At 34.2% G+C, this 23,405-nt stretch overlaps 1 protein-coding gene across 8 annotated transcripts in view; it reads left to right on the forward strand.

The window, feature by feature from the left end:
• The window catches only part of ZNF280D (zinc finger protein 280D), a 244,600-nt gene extending 233,510 nt beyond the window's left edge, over positions 1-11,090 (forward strand). For 5 of the 8 annotated variants that reach the window (XR_013556301.2, XR_013556307.2, XR_013556306.2 and 2 more), the window contains 3 exons: positions 1,708-1,763; positions 4,409-6,461; positions 9,067-9,372. Coding sequence is in view for 1 of the 8 variants with exons in the window: in XM_060618430.3 (XP_060474413.2) it covers positions 1,708-1,763; positions 4,409-5,033 (681 nt within the window). In the remaining 7 variants the exon portion in view is untranslated. Of the gene's footprint in view, positions 1-1,707; positions 1,764-4,408; positions 8,943-9,066; positions 9,373-10,317 lie in introns of those variants that run through there. The other 3 variants (XR_013556299.2, XM_060618430.3, XM_060618445.3) reach the window with 3 other exon arrangements.
• The last annotated feature ends 12,315 nt before the right edge of the window (positions 11,091-23,405 follow it).

Genomic DNA, 23,405 nt, shown 5'->3' on the forward strand with positions numbered 1-23,405 from the left:
CATGTTACTACTGCTTTTGTACCAAGAGTTTTAACTTCATCTGCCTCCTGAAAGTGTCTTGGAGGCCCAAGGTATCTGTGAAACACACTTGGAGAACTGTTGACATGTATTATAATATGAAGGTTAGTTAATTCTTCTGGATTAGTGGTCTATACAATCTGCATAGTCTGTATGGGAATTGTTCAGACTTCCATAGGAAAATCAGATGCTAATGAACTAATTCTTTGGTGAGGAAGATGCTTTCAAAGTCATTATAGGAAACCTTGTCTGTCTTGAATCTAATAATTTTCTCCAAAGAAGAATCTTCTAGATTCCAGATGTTGGTAGTAGAGTGAAGAGTGATCCCTCCAGCTGCTAGCATTTTGGGAGCTAGTCAGGGAGAACTGTAGGGACCTTTATTCAGTTTATGGAATTTGACTAAATTTTTCTGTTTTCTCCCAGTACGTCATGGCTGCCCTTTGCCATTCCTGGTGTTCACAAGTCTAGATTCTCTTTAGTTCATAAAGTTAACCTTTAGCCTCTGTGGTAGAGGAAAGAGTAGGTATCTGTTATATGAGTTGGAGAAAGAGCATTTAGATTTCTCAGCAGTACTTGTGCTTCATTTTTATATTTTATGTACTGGATATTATACCGAATTACTCCAAATACCAGATCGCTTAAGTTCCCTGGACAAATTGATTCTCTTCTCCTTGTACTCATTTACTCAGATATTTAGTTGTAACTTCCTCCATGCTGCAAAGTTAACTTGTACTCTTCTTACAGTCACTTTCCATCTAAAAATTTGTTGAAATCTCATTGACAATTAGTATGGTTTGGTGTTTTTGTGGTCTTTATGAATGAAAATATTTCATATCTTTGCCTCAATTTAGCAGGGTTTTAGGAGAGTAAAAAAAATAAATATATGTGATTAATACACCCTTATCAATTTCAATAGTCAATCACTATAGTAGTTAAGAACTAGACTTAGATTTGAATCTTTTCCATTTATTGTGGTTATTGCCTAGGGTTCTCTATTTAACCTACATAATCGTATTTCTTATTATAAAAATGGAATTGAGAATGTCTAACATGAAGATTAAATGAGGTAATGAATGCAAAGCTCTTAACATACTACCTCATGCATCATATGTGCTCAATAATCAGTAATTGTTATGAACTGTTGGTCTGGTTTCTGGCTTACTGAAATTTTATTGCATTCTTTTCTACCTGTAAAACATTTCAAGTAAGCAAAATATTTAATCTATCATCTCATATTATACGAAGGGTTAACATGACTCCAAAATGAAATTATAATTTCAGAAATGTTTTATATAAATGTTTGTATTTAATATATTTGTATAAAATTACTATGGATGCAACTTGTTTTCAAATTCAAGTTGTGTTTCTATTCAAGTGATTGTAACTAGAGTCCACATTTTAAACAGTCTAAGAAAAACGGATATTGTTATAACTGGGTAATTGCTTCATGACCTTGATTTGGAAACTTGGTATACTGAAGTTCTGAAAGGTTTTTTTTTAACAATTTTTTAAAGTCTGCTTTTGAGAATTATTCTAGTACATACTTTAGATTAAGAAATTGTTTTTCTGTATCTTTGGTATGTTAGGTTGAACACTTACATTCCTTTAATCCAGAAAGTTTAGTATCATTAAAGTAGTTTAATTTAAGCCTAACTATGAATATAAAAGAAACATTCTTAATCGTTTCAGGAAATTACAAGAACTAATATGGCTGAAGGAGAAACAGAAACATCAAATTCTGAAAGGTAAATATAAGGAAAAACTGACTCTCTTGAAATTCAAGTATATAAAAAGCTTGATACTTGAACTGCATTATTTTAGTTAATTGATATTTCAGTTATTTAGTTTTTTTTTTAAGCTTATTTATTTATTTTGAGAAAGAGTGAGGGAGAGCTCACAAATGGGGGAGGGGCAGAGAGAGAGGGAGAGAGAGGATCCCAAGCAGGCTCCGCACTGCCAGTAGAGAGCCCTCTGTGGAGCTCAAACCCATGAAACCATGAGATTGTGACCTAAGCCGAAACAAAGAGCTGGCGTTTCATTGACTCAGCCACCCAGGTACCCTGTTATTTTAGTTTTAATTAAAATAAAATTTTGAAATTTTAATACAACAAAAATATACTGTATATCCTTAGTTTTAAAATCATTTTTTAAGTTTTGACATCTTTTAAACATCTTTTAAACACCTTATAGTTGTTAAATTTTAAAAAGTACTTATTAGTAAATAAAATGTTAACAGATTTTAATTGCCCCTATCAAATGAAAACAGTTATAAGATACTACAAGTTACAAGACAGATGGGGACAATTTTTGCAAACAGATCATCTTAAAATCTTTTCTTCCTAAAGTATTTTCAAAAGCTATAAAACTTTTGGTGGGAACTCATAAAAGTTTCAAACTTCAGGAATTGGCTTTAAAAAATGTAATTCTCTGATCAACACTAAAGAGCCCAAGACATTTTAGAAGCTTTCTTAACAAAAGAGAATCTAACATTCAAATTAGAACTTAATTCCAGATAAAGATAATTTTATTTTATCTTTCAAGTTAAGTAATTTCCCCATGTCTATGTTTATGCTGTGTATTTTATATACAGCTATACAGCGTAAGGTGTAGGGTGCTAGTTAACCAAATAAGAGTGATTCATCTATTGCCCCTGAGAAGAAAATTATGGAATAAGGCCTTATGAAGGTGTTTCTTAGACTTTGCTAGAAAAATTATTTAGCCCTTTCTTCACCTAGAATTTGGGGACAGGGGCAATGGTTAACAAAATTTCAACAAAGGAGTTAGAAAAAGCAGACTAGTCACCTCTCTATAATGTTTTCTGTAAATTGTAGTTAGTCCAATAAGATCTGAATAAAAATAAAAATTATATAAATTTAAATGAGGAAAATAAACTAATTGTTTGCAGATGGTATAAATGACCTATAAGATCCAAGAAAATGAGCTAAGAATGAAATTAATGAGAGTATAAATTAAGGTAGTTTGTTATAAAAATCTGAATCTTTCAATATACCAATAATGTGATTATAACATATAATATTCTTCACAAGAGGAGCAAAAAATGAGAACTGTGCAGGATCTAAATGAAGAAATGCAAACTTACTGTGACAGAAAATAACTAATTAATAACTACTGCATAATAGGCCATTTTCCAAATTAATTTATAGTTTTAATAATGAGTAGTTAGTTAAAAATCCTAATGAGATTTGGGTTGGAAACCAACAATGTTTAAAGGAAGATTCATATGTTCTATTTACTACCATAATTGTTTATTTAAATTATTGTTCTTTTGTTAGTATTAGGTTGTTTCTGTATTCACTATTTAGACATTGTTTTTATGAGTGTCTCTGTACAAATATCTTTTACATTTTTAAACTATTAAACTTAGGAAGAAAAGTAGTAGAATGTAGGTGATTTACTCTATTAAATAATAAAGGACAGTTGCTGGGATGAGCACTGGGTGTTATACACTTGTTGGGATGAATCACTGGAATCTACTCCTGAAATCATCTAATATTTTATGATTCACTACATAGTTTGTGTTAACATGCCAGGGTAAGTGTGAACACACACACTTATACACACATAAACATTTATATATACAAACAAACATATTTATGTATGCATGTTGTATATATTTACATATACTTTTTCAGGCATATGTTTATGTTTTTTTAATTCAGCTATTAAATATTAGGGAAATATTTATGAATGCTTATTTAATTTTGCATAGGGAAAGACACTCTAATTAAGAGGATATAGAAATCATTTAAAAAGTAGTTTTTTTCCGGTGCTCCTGGGTGGCTCAGTCGGTTAAGTGTCCAACTTCTGCTCAGGTCATGATCTCATGGCTTTTGGGCTCGAGCCCAACTTGGGGCTCTGTGCTGACAGCTCAGAGCCTAGAGCTGCTTCAGATTCTGTGTCTCCCTCTCTCTCTACCCCTCCCCCACTCATGCTCTTTCTCTGTCTCTGTCTCTCTGTCTCAAAAATAAACATTAAAAAAATAGTTTTTTTCCAAATATGTTCACTTCTTCTTTAAAGTTACAAATTAATAAGAATGCTTAAATTTTAACCTAGATAGGCAAGAGTGTGAACAGTTGAAAGTGATGATTATCAGGACTAAAACCAGTTTTGATAGATTCCCCAGGTCTCCTTTTAAGATGTGACTCTGGAGTTTCTCAGTCTCATGCCTAAGAAACTGGCCACCTCCTAAAGTGTACATGGCAAGGACTGGGGATTTGGGTTATTTTTGTTTGTTTGTTTTCTGTTTTGGCAAATGTGCTTTGATCTTTTTTTTTTTTTTTTTTTTTTTTAAGAGCATGACTTTATTTTGATAGTGTTCAAATACAATGTGTTATAAAGGAATAGATAATAAATGGCTTTATTTTTTCAGTAAACAAGATAAAGCTTCTTCAGAGGAAGAAAAAAATGAATGTGTTACAAATTCATTTGAAGGCTCATTAGCAACAAAAAATGAAGAAAGTGTAACAGTGTCAAATAAGGAAAATGATACCTGTCTTGAAGATCAGAAAACTGGCTTAAAGAATATCTTCAGTCATGATTCAAATATTGATGCAGATAAAGTAGAAAAGGAAAAACAAATAGAGCACGTTTGTCAGAAAATGGAGTTGAAGATGTGCCAAAGTTCAGGAAACATAATTTCTTGTGATCAGAATGAAGATTCCAACTCCAGTGAAGCTAAGTTTTCTTCAAAGAATGTTAAGGATTTGCGGTTAACATCTGGTGATGTTAGCATTGATCAATTTTTGAGAACAAGAGATGAACCTGAATCTATTAGTTCTGATGTTAGTGAGCAAGGCAGTATTCATTTAGAACCTTTGACTCCATCAGAGGTACTTGAGTATGAAGCCACAGAGATTCTTCAGAAAGGTAGTGGTGATCCTTCAGCCAAGACTGATGACGTAGTATCTGATCAAACTGGCAGTGTTCCTGGAGAAAATAGCCCTAGCACAACAGAGACAACAGTAGACCGGGCAGAGGAAAAAGAAAGAAGTTGAAATTTATTAGTTATTCTAAGTTTAGTGTACCAACGGTAATAACATTTGGAACAGTGCTATCAGGTGAACTCAGTGGTGCTGTTCTGTAGAGTTCAGAAATAGAAAAATGTGAGGGAGGTCATTCATCTACACTTTACCTGTATGTTCAATCCAGGTTATTAAAGAAATCAATTCACCCATAATAGCATGATTTGTATGGATTTCCAAAAAGCCTTTAAAACTATTATGGATTTTAATGAAAGCTAAGTTTGTAATGGAAAAGTCTCATTTAACAGTTTTTGAAGAGAAGTTGGTGGCCAGTATGAATTGATTTTTAGAATATTAATTATAATGATAAAGCTTTTGAAACTTCCATCAGTCCTAAGCTAAAAGTTCTTAGTACCTATATATTCTTTTCAGGTTACTTAAAGGAAGAGATTTGGAAACCACATACCTTTTGGGAACAATTGATTTAAAGTAATGGCTGATAGGCATTGTTAATGAAGGCTTCATTTCGAGTATGATGCTGGTAAATGGGGCATGCTTAGAGTGCTAAGTTAATTGATCTAATGAGAATTTGGATGAACGTAAAGTTAATTTTGGATTTAATATAACATTCCAGACTGTCACAAGCATGTAAACAGAATATTTGAATCTGTGTACCTCCCTACGAGTGTGAGCCTGCAAGGCTGTAAGCTTACCTTAATTAAACTTTCAGTGAAAGTGACATTATTAATATGTAAATTTATATTTGTGCTTTTTGTCAGTGTGTAAGCTGTGCAGAAATCCCTTGATGTGCTAGTTGTATAAAATAGAAACCCATTGTTGAAACTCCTGTAGCTATTATGCTTTTAATATTGTTTTAATGATTTTTAGAAATAGACCCATAAAAATGGTCTGGACACCAAACCAAAGTATGGTATAATGTAGATATTGTAAAGCAGTAAACTGAAAACATGTCCTGGCTCATGCCATGTTTAAGTGACTTTTTCTTTAATTGTAAAATAGAAATTTCAAATGGGACCTAAAGCAGTGATGTAAAAAATTGGTTTGGGACATTTAATCTAATTTATCCATATCCTATTTTATCCATAAAATGGCTGCTAAATAGATTTTTCAGTTGTTTTTTATCATCTAGAAAATAGTAGATATAGAAATAAATAATATGAATAAAGTAGTTTGCTTTAAAGTACTTAAAATTTTATTTAAAATGCTACATTTTTACTTCTTAAAATGTGCTTTGAATTCTTAAATTTTGTTTCATTGAATGTTAAATGTTTTAAATGGCTATTAAAATTCTGCTGTATATAGTAGTATTTGAGTAAATATTTGCAATAAAAATCTGTCCCTGAATAATTTTATTTTTCAGAAACCTGCTTGAGTTGGATTACCTTTGGCGCCTTTAGAAATTGTATACTTGTTCAAGGAAATTTCATGTTGAAGTTAGTGGTAGGATTTCATTCTGTATTCTTTAATTGATGCATGATTTATTTTAAATTAGGACTTAAAGTACAGGGGAAAATACTGTTAATATTTACAGAGAGTGTATCTGCTTTAAAATTTCTTTTATTGCAAGATAAATATAATTTACTATTCTAGTTTTCTATCTGCCCAGCAAAGTAAAAAGAGTAAACAGGCAAAATATATTATTGATCTACTTTCTTGAAAAGTTTTTTTTTTTTTGAGGGGGTCACATGTTTTCATCTTTCCTGCTACCAAGAAAAGATAGGGAGAGAGGGACTTTTTAGCTGTTACCCTTCACCTTGTTGAAACATAAAACTATAGCAGACAAGATTTTTGGAGTAATTTAAAGCTTAGAAGTGAAGGAGTAGAAGAAAGTCTATGTAAAGACTATTTTCTGAATCTTATTCAATTAATCGGCTGGCAGATCACCTAATGTACAAAACCCTAGATCACTGTGCCAAAATAAGTCTCTAATGACACTGTTATCCCTTTGAGCTTTGGGTAGTTCCTTCTTCTGTGGCTATATACCTTTAGAGTAGTTGTGTTCAACATAGCTAATCAGTGAACTGTTTATGCCTATCCATTAGGAGAAGAGGAAACTGTACCAAACTCTAAGGAAAGTCTGGCAATGAAAACAAAAGTGTAGTTGAAATAAGCATTGTATTTGGTAACATAATTGGTTTATGTTCTCATACCATCTCCTTATTTCCGTTGAGGAACAAACAGTTCAGGTGCACAGACCAAGCCTTTGAGTAGCAGTGCTTTAGAACAGTGGACAGCAAACTTCTGTGTAGGGCCAGATAGTAAATAATTGTGGACCATATGGTCACAATTATTCTCAACTCTTCCTTGTAGCTTGAAAGCAGCTGTAGATGTAATGTAAATAATAGCCTGTTTGTGTTCCAATAAAACTTCATTTACAAAACAAGAATGTTTGGCCCATGGATTGTGGTTTGCCTTTGCCTGCTTTAGAGTGCTTAGACTGACTTAATCTGACAGTGAAAGCCAGTGATGCACTCTAGTGACTGTTTGCCTAGGAACTACCTACCAAGGTGCCTTAGTGTATAATAGTTCCCTGTTACCTGACAATAAACTTAGGATTGATTTTAAGTGCAGTTCAGTGACACTAAGAAGCATTGTATTCATTTTGTGGATATACTTTTAATTTACATTGAAAATCTGAATGCCATATTTATTTGTATTCTTTCTTCCCCTTTGTGTCTCTCCAATAGGGAGGAAATTGGAATTGTTTTCATCCATGAATTTTTTTAAGAACGATTCTAAACATTTTAAAAAGGAACTGATAATGTACAAGTCACTTTGTTTTAGCTGTAAGTAAAAAGATGAGGAAACCAAATATCTAGGCAATTATTGGCCTAAGGTTAAAAAGCTAAGATTTGAATGAAATTTGATCTTGATTCTGAAACAGAATCTGAAGCAGGCTTCAAGCTCTGAGGTGTCAGCGCAGAGCCTGACGCAGGGCTCGAACTCCCAAACCATGAGATCATGACCTGAGCCAAAATTGGATGCTTAACCAACTGAGCCACTAAAGATATACTTTATATAATAATTATATAAATTTAACATCATTAAATTTTTGTAGGCTTCTGTAATGTCATTTTTTACTTCATGGTTGACATCATTTTTGTTCCATCAAAATCATTACTCCAAAACCACTCACTTGTACTAACTTCAATGAAATAGTACTTTTGTATGTATGTAGACACTACAGAAGAAGTGCAAATATTTCATTTTTACTAGATTACCTTAACAATAAGACTTGTTTTTTCAGTTAAGAAGTCAAACATTTAACTTACCTATTTCTAAGTGTTAAAAGAGATAAAGTTATTTTTAAATTATTTTTTCAAATGAGACACATGTGCAGATCCATGTAGACAAAAAATAGTATTAGATTTTTAAAAGTTATGGCAATGTTTAATTTTTACCTCAAAAGCTATAAATTAAAAGATACTTTTAAGGAATTAAACACATCTTTAGCAACAAATGTAACTTTGTAGAGGAATGAGATATCCTGAGAAATCACTTTTACAGTTATGTAAATTGCATGTTAAAAATATTATACAACCAGTTTCATTATTTAAATGAATATACTAAGCATAATTTAGTCTTCTTTGATGACACAGTGTATCACCATGAAGATTATTGAGCTAAGCTGTAAATGAAGCCATAGCTATAGATGTTAATGGCCTGAATACCTGCTGATCACAGAAGTTACCTTGGATTTTGGTTTCTAGAAAATATCCCAGGTACATCTGGGGTCATTTGGCTTTTCCAAAAACAGAACAGAAAAATTGTATCATTCACCCAATCCAACCTCTTTTTAAAAATGACTAAAACCCTTTAAATCTTAAAGTATAACTTGCCATTTGTGGGGAATTTGGGAGAATTTAAACTATAATTTTAAATTTTTTAAATATTTCAAGTCTTCATCCACTGCCTTAAAAACATGACTTTAATTGTTCTGTATCAGGGGCTAGCAGACAGTGACCCACAGTTGGCCACCTGTTTTTATAAACAAAATTGTATTAGAAAATACCCATATCATTTGTTTATATATTGTCTGTTGTAGTTTTTGCACTGCAATAGCACAACTGTACCGGACAGAGACCATTTGGCTCACAGGCCCAAAGCTTAAATCTGGCACTTTAAGAAAACGTTTGCTAGCACCTGCTCTATATTTTTATGTAAGTATATCATAATTTTATAATTATTTTATTGTCACCATTATAAACACTACAGGGAAGCTCTCACTTCGTAAATTTTGGTCTTTATTTGTTATTACCTGTAGGAAGTCTAAGTGCAATATTAGATTGAAGAATATTTAGTTTTTAAGTAGCCAAATACCAATACTTAACTTTAATTATCTTCCCATGATGCTTGTGGAAATCTTCTTGTTCCAGTATGAACTCCTAGAGTTAAGAGTTTACTTATCTAGATTTTATTTTGACTCTTCAAACAAATTTAGCTTTTTTAACCTAATGTGACTTTAATTTATGCTATTCACCAAATATTTCCAGTGTGTGGTAATATGACTGTTACCTAGCCAGTGAGTTGTGAGTGAAAAGTTATTTCAATTTGGATCATTTAAGTGTTGATACGAGACTCTTTAGAACTTTCTTTTCTCTCTGACATGGTGATGATGATTGCTGCATCAGGCTGGGTTCCTGAGGGACTATAAATCTAGCCTCCCTGTTTAGATGGACATACAGCGTGAGGGAGAAATAACCATTTTTGTTTTAAGTTAATACAGTTAGGGAATACCTCATTTGATACAGGATTAGTCCTGAAAGTGGAGTGCTGCCATAAAAAGAAGCAAAATTGAACTAAATTAAACTATATTGCATTGGCTTAGGTGACAGGTGGTACATGAGATGATCCACATTTGCTGTGGTGAAACGTTTGGTAAACTTGCCTGCAATACTTGGAAGAAAAATAATATAGTGAAGTTTTATCTCTATTGGAAGAGTTTGGATAACAATTTTGTTTATTAGTTGCATTTGACAGTTGCATTTTAAGAAAGACATGAACCCAGATAAGAAATGGTAAGATGTCCATTGGAAACAAAATAAGAAAAGTCCAGAAATCCACGCACTTGAAAAGCTGGGAAAGACAGAACTTCTCATCCCCAATCAGTCGAACAAGAAAGCCTTTAAGTAACAAAGCTAAATTAATTCAAGAATATGGCCATGATACTAATTGTTTTAAATGTCTAATTTGGTTAAGGAGATCCCGCCTCCATAGTGTTTCTATGTAGGAATTCTTTCACAGCATTTCTTGGGAAATTTATGTATTTTTCTGAATCTCATGACCCATCATTCAGGAAATTAGTGAAACAGGAAGAAGAATTGCAACTAAGCAAGAATTAAAGCTTAGTAATGAAGTTAGAGCCATTATTGGACTGAAGGAATCCACTGAAGTCAAGCACAAAAGCAAGAATGGGGAATGCTGATATAGAGTCCAAGAATAAGTTCAACATTTCCAGGAATCAGAACAGGAGGACATGGAAGAGAAGTTGTCACAACCTGATCATTCAGTCTTACTTGTAGCTATTGCCATGTTATGAATGTATGTCTATGTTCCTGTCTGCTACTAACGGTGAGTCATTCTTATAAGTAAAATAAATATGAATAGGATTATATATAGAGAGTATACTTTATGCAAATCCCATCACTGGTGTTCTAAGAAATAACACATGGAAGCAAATTAATTCCTTACATTGTCAGTTTTGACCTGTGATTCTGTGTCCTGTCCCTTCATGGGACATCCAAATGTAACATTCAAATACTACCAAATAAACTTGTCAGCATTTCTAAGTTTGTATGATTATTTGCCAAAGGCTGCTGTTCTTTGCAAATACTTTAACTAGAAATGCAAAGAAAAGAAATAAATGTTTTGGCACATAATGAAATGAAGTTAGAAACTGATCTAAACTCTAAATTAGAAAAAGCAGTATCAATTTCAACAGCAAGACCAAAATCAGGGAAAGCCGACAAAATATTTTTATCATTAAAAAGGAAAAGAACTTTAATAAATCAACATGTAACCAAATGCCAGCTTATAGATGTTTTTGGACAATTCTTAGCAATTCAACTAATAGAAATGTGAACATGAAAGATAAGTTTCTTTTTTTTTTTTTTTTTTTTTTTTAAATTTTTTTTTCAATGTTTTTTATTTATTTTTGGGACAGAGAGAGACAGAGCATGAAAGGGGGAGGGGCAGAGAGAGAGGGAGACACAGAATCGGAAACAGGTTCCAGGCTCTGAGCCATCAGCCCAGAGCCTGACGCGGGGCTCGAACTCACGGACCGTGAGATCGTGACCTGGCTGAAGTCGGAGGCTTAACCGACTGCGCCACCCAGGCGCCCCGAAAGATAAGTTTCTATGTCTGAAATGTTTGTAACAAAATAAAGATAAAAACTATCAGGTCAATTAATGCATTGTGTGCTTTTAAGTTTCATTTTAAGATAAACTTATAACAAGTATTTGTAGTACTTACAGTTTAAAATGATTTTAATTTGGCGTCTGTGCTAATGTTTCCTTCATTTAATGTTTTCTGTTGTCAAATGTCTATGTCAGGTAAAGAGAGTGGTATTGAAATATATAATATTGTCACAGTACATTGGTTTGTATTAAGAAATCACATATTTATGTCTTTTTAACAGAAAATATCAAATATTTAGCAGAAAAATGATGCAGTATTTATTATGGTGATAACTATTTTAAAATATATTAATTATAGTGTTATGAAAAATACAGAATGATGATTGCATATAATTTGGGGATTCCTGAGAATTCCCAGAAGTGTTATTCTTTATTCCTATTTCCTAAATATTACTGTCTGTCAGGAATTGGAAATACTAATGCCCAGTAAATCTGTTCAGGTAGACAAAATGGCTTAGGAAATGGGTGCTAAAGTGTCAGTCTTCTATCAATGCCTGATGGGCTCAAGGTACTCCAGTTAAGTGGGGACCATTTCTTTAAAATTGTGGGTGTGACTATTGGCTCATTGCTAACTGGAATCATATAAAAAGCAAAAATTTGGAGAGAGGTATGCTGTCAAAGAAACCATGAATTTGGACTAAAAGTTTATAAATGTTCAAGTCTTAAAATGAACCCTTGGGTCCCCAACATTTTTTTTCTTTCCAAGTTTTTATTTAAATTCCGCGTAGTTAAAATACAGTGTAATATTAGTTTCAGGTGTAGAATCTCGTGACTCAGCACTTCCATACAGCACCTGGTGCTCATCACAAGTGCCACCCCTAATCCCATCACCTGTTTACCCTGTCTCCCCACCCACCTCCCCTCTGGTAACCATCAGTGTGTTTGTTTTCTGTAATTAAGAGTCTGTTTCTTGGTTTGTCTCTTTCTTCTTTCCCCCTATGTTCATTTGTTTTGTTTCTTAAATTCCACATACGAGTGAAATCATATGGTATTTGTCCTTCCCTGGCTGACTTAATTACACTTAGCATAATACTCTCTGGCTCCATCCATGTCATTGCAAATAGCAAGATTTCATTCTTTTTTATGCCTGAGTAATATTTCATTGTATATATACACCACATCTTTGTCCATTCATCAGTCGATGGACATTTGGGCTCTTTCCATAATTGGCTATTGTTGATAATGCTGCTATGAAGATTGGAGTGAATATATTCCTTCAAATTAGTATTTTTGTATCCTTCGGGCTCCCACCTTTCTATATGATGTAGCAGATGGAACCTATTACCCAATATCCACCTCAGATATGGTCAGAAGGATAAAGAAAAAAGGAAGGGCCTCTTTGATGGTGGGATCAATAGCTATAGACATCAGTGGATTAGGGATCCCCGCAAGGAATTTTTGAGCCACCAGAGTAGAGCATTCTTGTATCAAGGAATTGTTTTGGGCCAGTGACTGTGTATCTCCCAAATTCCCCCTTTTTATTTCTGTTTCAACCTTGTATGTGTAGGAGACGGATAGCTTTTCAATTCATAGGTCAATAGTTAAGAGGAGACTAGTGCATACCATTACCCAATTTAGAGACTGGCAGGAGATACTGAACTTTGAGCTTGCTGCCATTGATTTAATGGGACTTTTCAGTTACTTCTGCTTAGAAGAGAAGCTGTATTTGGGCTGTAGGAAGGAGGGTGCACTGAATAGCTATTGACCAGAAAGATGGTCCCATATGGTTAGGTTCTCCCTAGAGAACCAGACACAACAGGATTACACTTCCTTTATGGGTGAGTGGGGCAATCTGTTTGGGTCTATGAATTGTAAGCAAATATGACATGTAACTTCTGAACTCAAGCAGTGAATTGCCAGTATGAGACCTTCTAGACTCTTATCTTTCCTCTGATTTGTTTACTGGCACTGTTTGAGATGGTGGTTGCTTTGTCATCTGAGTAACTAATGAACAGAAAAATCACCGGTCCAGTTTGCAATGGACTTTTAAAATGAGTGAGAAATTTTTGTTGCTGTTACTAATTGAGATTTGGGGGTGGTTACTACAATATAAGTCTAACCTATCCTGACTGATAATATCGTGAAAATCTTTTTGAGCCAGTGCCTTAGAACCTATGTCAGAATTTCCTAACCTTTTAGAACTAACTCAGCAATTCTTAGTTTTTCCTATTTTTAAATTAGTCCCCCTTGGGATTGTTAAGAATCAGGGTTTGTGCATAATTAAAAAAATAGTTTTAGAACTTTGACTTCTAATAAATTTGGAATAATAAGGATTGGATTTACCTTCCCCCATGAAATAAACAAACCAAAAAAGCAACATAAAACAATGGTTTTCAAGACAGTGGCCTCAAGAACGAAAGGTAGTGAATCCATGAGAGAAAACAAATGTGGTGAGTCCTATGATTGCCTGAGTTTACAGCCTTGAGAGTTTACAAGCCAAGAAACAGAGGAAGGTAAGTGAGACAAAACCTGAGAGATTCACTGAGGTGAGAAGACACAGCTGAGAGTCTGGAAAGGCCCAGAGAAGAAGAGTTCATAGGACCAAGTCCCAGAGAGGAGAGAGCTGCACTGATGTGCGGTATTCTGCAGAGTACTTTGTTTTATGTGAGAAACTAACCAGGGGGAAGGAAAGAAAAATCCAAAAGGATTAGGGGAAATAGTGTTGGCATTTTAAACAGGGCTAGAAAGTGCATATTCCTAAAGGCCAGAATGCAAAAAAAAAGTATAATTCATGGAGCATTGGGTAGAGAACTCAGGGAAGTCTTGCCTCAGTAGTATGGAAATAATTAGCCCTAGACTGAGCAGTGCTCCGTACCCAATGAACAAATCATAAAACAAGACCTGAAAGGGTCAAGTAATTTCCACATTAAGCAGAACAAGAGTAAAAAAAAAAATTTTTTTTTATACAAAATTAAAATTCACAATGTCTGGCATCCAGTAAAAGATTACCAGGCACACAACAAGGCAGGAAAACATGGTCATAATAAAGAAAATAGCTGGTCGGGGCACCTGGGTGGCTCAGTCGGTTAAGCGGCCGACTTCGGCTCAGGTCACGATCTCGCACTCTGTGAGTTCGAGCCCCGCGTCAGGCTCTGTGCTGACAGCTCAGAGCCTGGAGCCTGTTTCAGATTCTGTGTCTCCCTCTCTCTCTGACCCTCCCCCGTTCATGCTCTGTCTCTCCCTGTCTCAAAAATAAATAAACGTTAAAAAAAAATTAAAAAAAAAAAAAAAAAAAAAAAAAAAAAATAGCTGGTCAAAATTGACGCAGACTGATATAGATGTCAGAATTAGGACAAGACATTAAAATAGTTAATAGAATTATCTTCAAAAATTAAGAAGATACTTAAAAATCAAAATTGATCTTTAGAGATAAAAACTATATCTGGGATAAAAATTGTGAGATTAATGGCAGATCAGACAGGGCAGAAGAACAGTTTAGAGATTTTAAGACAGCAATACAAACAATCCAGTGAGCTGCAATTGAGGCCTAGTGTTTTCCAAACATGAACACTATACAGCTGCGTATCCAAGAAGCTCAACAAATCCCAAGTACATGATACATGAAGAAAACCCACAAAAGTAGCATAATAAAATTGCTCAAAACCAGTAATAAAGGGAAAATTGTAAGCAGACAGATAAAAGTTTAAAGTAGTCAGATAAAAAGGACATGACATACAGAGGAACAAAGATAAGGATGACATCAGATTTCCTTAAAAGTACTGAAAGAAAAAAAACCTGTCAACATAGAATTATATTCTTTAGGAAAACTGCTTTTCAAAAACAAAGGCAAAGACTTTTTCTGAATTTATCACCAGGAGACCTACAATACAAAGAAGTCCTGTATGCAGAAGGTGTACACTTGAGATCAAATTACTTAACTCTGTTCACATTATCTGTAGTCTTACTGGTTTTTTATTCCCCTTGATCAGTTATTAAGAGCATGTTTTAAATCTGACTCTGATGATGGATTTTGTCTATTTATAGCTGTAATTTTATTAGCTCTTGCTTGAATTTGAAATTATATGACGTACATACAAGCTTAGTTTATTTTCCTGGTGAATTGAGCTTCATTATATAGTGACCCTCTTTATTTCTAGTAATGCTTAAAGTTTTTGTTATTTTGCTGAAGTTATTTTGCTTCATATAGCTTACACATTTACTGTTGGTTATGATTTACATAAGTATTTTCCACGATTACACTTTCAACCTTTTTGTGGTATATAGATACAACCTTAAAATCTACCCAGGCAATCTTTGTCTTTTAATCACAGCATTTAATCCACTATATCTATGGTACTGATGAATTGTGTGTGCTCTGTTTCTCTTGTGTCTTCTTTATTTTTTTATCTTATTTTTGGTCATCTTTTGAAGTATCCTTTCATCTATTTTTTAAAATGTACTGGTTTGGAAGTTATATACTCTATGTTCTTTTTTTTTTTTTTTAATCTTTATAAATGGGTACCCCTAAGAATTACACAATGTATACTTTAATTTATTAAAGTCCTAAGTTATATTTTCCATTTTCCTAAACAGGGACTAAAAACACTTAAACTCCACTTGAGACATACCCTTTTCTAAAGGTGGCCTCTGCTTCCCATTTCGACTCCACTCCTGCCAATCAGAAATGCAGGCTCAGAATAGGACTTGAAATCTCTTGATTTTTAAGCGTTGGTTAAAAAATGTGTAAACAAAACATAAACATGTTAATAGTTCAGCAGTTACACGACTCTGCTAGGGCCCAAGAAAGAGAACATTTCATCATGACTTGATTGAATAGTGGTTGCAACTATTTTTCACAGACAGCCTCACTGTAGTCCCTTACCACATGTGCCATGCTTTTATCCCTGCTATGAGAGAAGTAAAAATTTCCAGTAGCCCCTGCGTGCCACTCCAGAAATTATACCAAGTAACCTTAATTTATTAATGATGTTAATCAATTATTTTTAAGAGACATTCATCTTCTCCAGAGCTCAGACATTGGCACTCCCTGTTCTTGGAATTTCTGACTCAGATCTGGATTTACATCGTTAGCCCCCCATTCTCAGGCCTTGGAACTCAGGTTATTATATTACTGGCTTCCTGGTTCTCCAGCTTACATAGGGCAGATCATGGGACTTCTTGGCCTCCATAACCATGTGAGCCAATTCCTATAATAAATTTACCCATATATATTTTACAGATACAGATATATAGATACAGATATAGATACAGATATAGATATAGATCTATTGGTTCTGTTTCTCTGGAGAACCCTGACTAATATAGGGCCCTACAGTTGTCATGTGCATGATTTCTTTGTTTTGTTTTAACAAATGATGAGTAGTGCCTCCAAATATTTGACAGAGCTAATTCTTTTTAGAGGATGCCAGCTTCATTCCAGGCCTCTAAGAATTTCGCATGAGAGATTAACATAGCTGTGAGGTTCATTCAGATTTACCATCATATTTACCAGGTTTTTGTTCTTCATCTTTTCTTGTGTTTCAAACTTCTCTCTGGGTTCACTCTCCTGCCTGAAGTACATCCTTCATAATGCTCTTCAAAGGAGGGTTTTCAGATTCTCAGCTTCTGTCTGATTGCTTTTAGTCCTTATTGTTGGAAGTAATTTTGTAAGTATTGAATTACAGATTGAACAATAATTTTTTTTTGGCATATTAAAAAATATTAAAATTTACTTTTTTCTGACTTCTGTGTTTGTTGCTAACAAGTTAGCTATTCATTTAATTGATGCTTCCTTTTTTTTTCTGGATGCTTTTAAGATCTTTTAGCCTTGTGTTATCTGCAGATTCATAAAGATGTGTTTAGGTATGGATTTCTGTTTATTAACCTACTTTTTGAATCTGTGGATTGGTGACTTTCTGAAACATTCTCAGCCACTATCTAGTCAAATGTTGCCTCTGCTCTTTTCTTTCTTTTTAAAACTCATTAACTTCACATTAGACTTTTTCACTCCATCCTATGACTCTTAGCCTTTTTTCTCATATCCACTGTGGACTACATTCTGCATTACTTAGTCAGACCTTCTAATATATTGCCTTTAGCTCTACCTAGTCAATATCCATTGAATTTGTAAAATTTCAATTATTACATATTTTAATTTAGAACATCCTCTGATTCTTTCTTCAACTCTCTTGTAATTTACTCATTATTTTAAGTTCCTTTGATGTATTGAAGGATATTAAGCAAAATTATTTTGATTTGTGTCTGAATATTCCAATGTCTGACTTTTTTCAGGTTTGATTCTGTTCTCTGTTGTTTCTGCTTGTTATCACTTATGGGGTCTTATTTCTTTGATGTTTAGTGATTATTTTGATCTACTGTGTATTTTCCTCATACAGTAATTTTTAAAGACCTGGAAGAAAGGAAATTTCCTCTGAGGAGGGTTAGATTGTATCAAGCATCTGGAGGTAGTACTAGTCCAGTACCACTTTTAATTCATGATCTGAGGTTTTGTGGACTCTTGAAATACCACAAATTCAAGCTACAAACCTACTTGAAGGGCAGCTTAGAAATACAAATTCTCGGGGTGCTGGGTGGCTCAGTCAGTTAAGTGACCGACTTTGGCTCAGGTCATGATCTCACCATTCGTGAGTTCAAGCCCCACATCAGGCTCTGTGCTGACAGCTCAGAGCCTGGAGCCTGCTTCACATTCTGTGTCTCCCTGTCTCTCTGCCCCTTCCCCACTCGTGTCCTATCTCTCTCTCAAAAATAAGTCAACATTAAAAAAATTAGAAAAGAAATGCAAATTATCCCAACATGCCACAGTTTAAGAGATAATTTTTTGTTTTTGCAGTACCAGTAGCTGAGGGAGTGAGCAAGTATTTCTAATTCACCCTTACACTAAGAAGTAGACTTTTGTGGTCTCAGCTTTGTAGGCCAGTCTCTTATTGCACATAAGCTTTATTTTCCTTCTTCAGGGTTAAGGCTGTAAAACTGATGCTCAGGTTCATCCAATTCAGCAAGTACACTCACAGCAGAAGTCAATTTCAGGTCTCAAACTCTCTGGGTTCCTGCCTTCAATGAGTTTTTCCTCCTGAGTTGTTTTTCTTCTTCTTCTCCTTCTCCTTCTTCCTTCTTCCTTCTTTCTTCTTCTTCCTTTTTCTTTCGTCCTTCTTTCGTCTTTCTTCTTTCTTCTTTTTTTAATAGATTATGGACCATTTAAGACGATTTTAAAAATATTTGTCCAGACATTTTGGTTATTTTCTATTCTGTTCTTGGCTCTGTTTCTTAAAGTTAATTTCCATCAGATGGTTTGGAATTTTTATCTGCAGATTCATTTTCAGTGGGAGTGTTGCTCCCACCTCGCCTCTTTCTGTGCTCACCCCTCCCTATTTGGCAGTTTTGTGGTTTCCTCCCTCTGAGCATCCAGGACCCTAGTCCAAAACTAGGTTTCCATGGCTAGGGACTCCTGCCCCAAAGTGGCTTGAGGCTGTAGCTGGCCCAGTACCTGGGGCAGTATGCAACTTTGCTCAGGTCTCTGTTCAGTTTTCTCTGTTTATCTTACCAATAATGAAGTTATACAGGTTTATATAAGCAGTAACATCAGATAGTGGTCACAACCATTTTCACACAGAGAACCCAGCTATACCATGGTTCCATGCCACATACGGAATGCTTTTGTCGCCTCAAAAGAGTGAAAAATCCTACCGCATTTTTAAAAAGTTTATTTATTTTTTGAGAGAGAGAGAGAGCACACAAGCAAGGGAGGGGGAGAGAGAGAGGGAGAGAGAGAATCCCAAGCAGAATCTCTGTGCTCACAGCATGAACCCCAAGGCAAGGCTCGATCTCATGGTGGTCAGATCATGACCTGAGCCAAAATCCAGATTTGGAGGCTAAACTGACTGAGCCATCCAGCCTCCCCCTCCCCCCAACTGACTTCTAATTGCTTCCTGGACCCAGAAATCTGCAGGGCTATAGCTTTATAGCTGTAAGGCCACATCTTACTATTACCTTCTGTTTCTGACCCAGAGAATGTTCATTTTATGTTTGAGCATGAGTCAATCTTTTTCTTGTTGTTAATTGAATCTATAATCCACATATGTAGAACAGGAGAGTTAAAAGTGTGAGTTTACAACAATCTTGACCTGAAGGGTCCCTCTCATATTTCTCTAAGTTTATTTTGTTGTCCTCTTTCCAGCTTCTTTATTTGGGTGCTTAGTCTCTTTTGAATCATTTTGTTTTCTAAATATGAGTTTAAGGTGATTATTTTTTAGAGCTCACATTTACTAACCATTTACTATATGCCAGGCACTAGGCTAAAAGTACTTTATATAAATTATTTGCTATAATCTTCCCCCAAATCTTAGGAGATAGAAACCATCAATACCTCCATTTGTAAATGAGTATATTGAGGCATAAAGAATAAGAAATTTGCCAAAGGTAATTAGATAGGTCGTCTGTTTCTCAAAAGTCTGAGATCTTGACTAGAATTAGATCAACCAGTTAAATGATGCAAATATGTATAGAGAAAGAGTTCATCGATTTTTTTCATTTTTTAGTTCCTTTCCGCTTACTCAACACACTCAAAGTAACCAATGTTAATAACCCTGGTATGTATCATTTAATTCTTGGTACTTGTACAAGCATACCACATGTGTGTGCATGCACATACACACATAAAGATTTGCTTTTCTATGCACAAAACAGCCCTTTAGGAGCTCCTTAAACAAGGATTATGGTACAGAAGACACGTAGATGCCTGGGAGACAGGTGTGATGAAGAGTTTTCACTTAATGTACTTTTGGCATTTGAACTATGTTAGTGAATTGCCTATTTAAAAGTACATTTAAATAAAATACCAATTTTAAGCCACTAAATTTGTAGTAATTTGTTATGCAGCACAGAATACCAGTACAGGATGTTTCCAGTTTTTTAGCTATTATAAGCTGCTGTGAACATTGTATATGAGTCTTTAAATGGACAAACATTTCATTTACCTATGGTAAAAATCTGAGTAGGATTACTAGGTCATATGGCAAATGTATGTTTAATTGCTTAGGAAACTGTTGAACTGTTTTCCAAAGAGGCTACATTGTTTTATACTCTCATCAGCATTATATGAGAGTTGCAGTTGTTCCAAATTGTCACCAACACCTGGTATGATCAATCTCTTTAATTTTATCCATTCCAGGGGGGTATGTATGGTATCTGTATTGTAGTGGTATCTCAGAGAATATACTCGGCATGATTTCAAGCTTTAAAATGTGTTGGGATTGTCTTTATGGCAAAGTAAGTGTCAATTTTGATTACTGTTTCACGTGTACACTGTTTCATGTGTACTTGTTACCTGTGTGTTTGAGTACTATATTCTGTAGTTGTTGGCTATATGTCCATTGGGTCAGTTTTCTTAATTTTAAAGAATCAAATCTCTTACATCCTATAAGATTTTGTTTGTCTACTTTTTCTATTGCTTACTGGGAATGTGAGTTAAAATCTCACTCTGGTTCACCTGTTACTCCTTCAGTTCTTCAGTTTTTCTATAGTGCAACCACTGATTTGGTCTCTTAACTATGGTTTTGTCTTTTTGAGAGTATCATATAAATAGAATATTACCCTTGTAACCTTTGAGACTGCTTCTTTCACTCAGTGTAATGCCTGAGATTCATGTAACCTATTCCGGATATTAATAGTTCATTCTTTTTTACTGCTGAGTAGTAATCCATTATATTTATAAACCAGATTTGTTTATCTATTTACCCATTAAAGGACATATGAGTTGTTTTCTGTTTGGTGATTATGAATAAAGTTGGTATAAACATTCATGTACATATTTTTTTGTAACCATAAGTTTTTGTATCTTTGGGGTAAATACCTAGGAGAAGGATTGTAGGTCACATTATAAGTGTATGTTTGACTTGATAAGAAGTTAACAAACTGTTTTCCAGAGTAGCTGCATAATTTGCATACTTAGCTTTCACATTTTACTTAGAATAAATATTTTACTTCTTAAAGTGGAATGTAGAAAACTTACCATCATATGTCCCTTTATCCTCGTTTTATGTTTTAATTGTCATATATGTTACACCTACATTCATTAAAACTCCATTAGATAATGTTATAATTTTTGCTTTCAACCCTCAAATATATATTAAAGAACTCAAGAGAGAATAGTCTATTATATTTACTAAGAAACTTACCATTTCTTTTCCTCGTCATTTATTAATGATATGCCAAGTTTCCTTCAGGTATCATTTCCCTTTTGTCTGAAGAAATTTCTTTAGTAATTTTTTTAGAGTAGGTCTGATGACAACAATTCTCTTAGCTTTCTTTCATCTGAGAATGTCTTTATTTCACCTTGATTCCTAAGTAATATTTTAACTGGATAAAGAATTTTAAGTAGACAGATTTTTTTTTCGTAATTAAAAATAAAATGTTGTGCCACTTTGTTTGGGTCTCCATGATTTCTGGTGAAAATTAGCAATTATTTGAATCATTGTTCCTTTATAATAAGGTACTTTTCTTGGAACGCCTTCAAAGTGTTTTCTTTGTCTTTAGTTTTCAGCAGTTTGGTTATGGCCTGTTTAGTTCTGAATTTCTTTGGGATTATCCTATTTGGGATTTACTGAACTCCTTTGAATCTGTACATTTCTGTCTTTTGCCAAATTTGGGAAGCTTTCAGCCAGAGGGAACCCCTTTTTTTATTTTGGTAAAATACACACAACATAAAATTTACTGTTTTAACATTTTTTAAGTTTTTGTTTTAATTCTAATTAACATACAGTGTAATATTCATTTCAGGTGTACAGTATAGTAATTCAGCACTTCCATACACTTACTGTGTTGAGTATAGAGTGGTATACTATTTTAATGTTTTTAAGTATACAGTTCAGTGATATTCAGTACATACATTCACAGGGTTGTACAACCATCACTGCTATCTATGTCCAGAACACTTCCGTCATCCCAAACAGAAACTCTGTACCCATTAAGTATAATTCCCCATTTCTCCACCTCCTAGTCCCTGATAACTTCTCTTCTACTTTCTGTTTCTGTGAATTTGTGTGTCCTAGATATCTTCTATAAGTGGAATCATACCGTATGTCTGTATTACTTTGTGTCTACATTTTTTCACTTAGCCTGTTTTCAAGGTTCATCCACGTTGCAGCATCTATCAGAACTTCATTCTTGTTTATGACTAAATAATATTCCCTTGCATGTATATGCCACACTTTGTCCATTCATCTGTTGATGGATACTTGGCTTGTTTCAACTTTTTTGTCATTGTGAATAATGCTGCTGTGAACATGTTACCTGTGTGTTTGAGTCCTGTTTTGTGTTCTTTTGAGTATACACCTCACAGTGGAATTGCTGAATCATATTGTAATTTCTATAGTTAACATTTTGTGAAACCTCCAAACTTTTCTTCAGTGGTTGCACCATGTTACATTCCCACTAGCAGTGTGGGAGTGTTCCCGTCTCTCCACATCCTCAGTAACACATGTTAATATCAGGGTTTTTGATACTAGCCATCTTTAGGGAATGGTATCAGCTATAATTGGCTTCTCTCTCTGTCTGGGACTTTGATAACACAAACATAAGACCTTTTGGTGTTGTCTTACAGGTTCCGTACGCTCTGTACTTTTTAAGAAATATGTTTCTGCTTTCAGAGCAGATAATTTCTATTGATCTATCTGCTAATTAACTTACTCTTTTTGCTTTCTCAATTCTGCTACTGAATCCATTCATTCCAGTGAGATTTTTAAAAATACAGTTACTACATTTTTTACTTGTAAAATTTTCATTTGGTTCTCTGTATCTTCCACTTCTTTACTAAGACTTTATATCTTCACATTCATGTTAAGAATGTCCTTATTCTTGGAACAGTTTTGTAATGCCTTCTCCAATGCTTTGTCAGATAATTCAAACATCTGTGTCAAATCAGCACTGGTATGTGTTGATTATTTCTTTCTCATGTAAGTTCAGATTGTCTGGTTCTTCATATGCTTCATATTCTGGATTATATCCTGGACAT

This window comes from Panthera onca, chromosome B3 (assembly GCF_046562875.1).
Source record: "Panthera onca isolate mPanOnc1 chromosome B3, mPanOnc1 haplotype 2, whole genome shotgun sequence".
NCBI lineage: Eukaryota > Metazoa > Chordata > Mammalia > Carnivora > Felidae > Panthera > Panthera onca.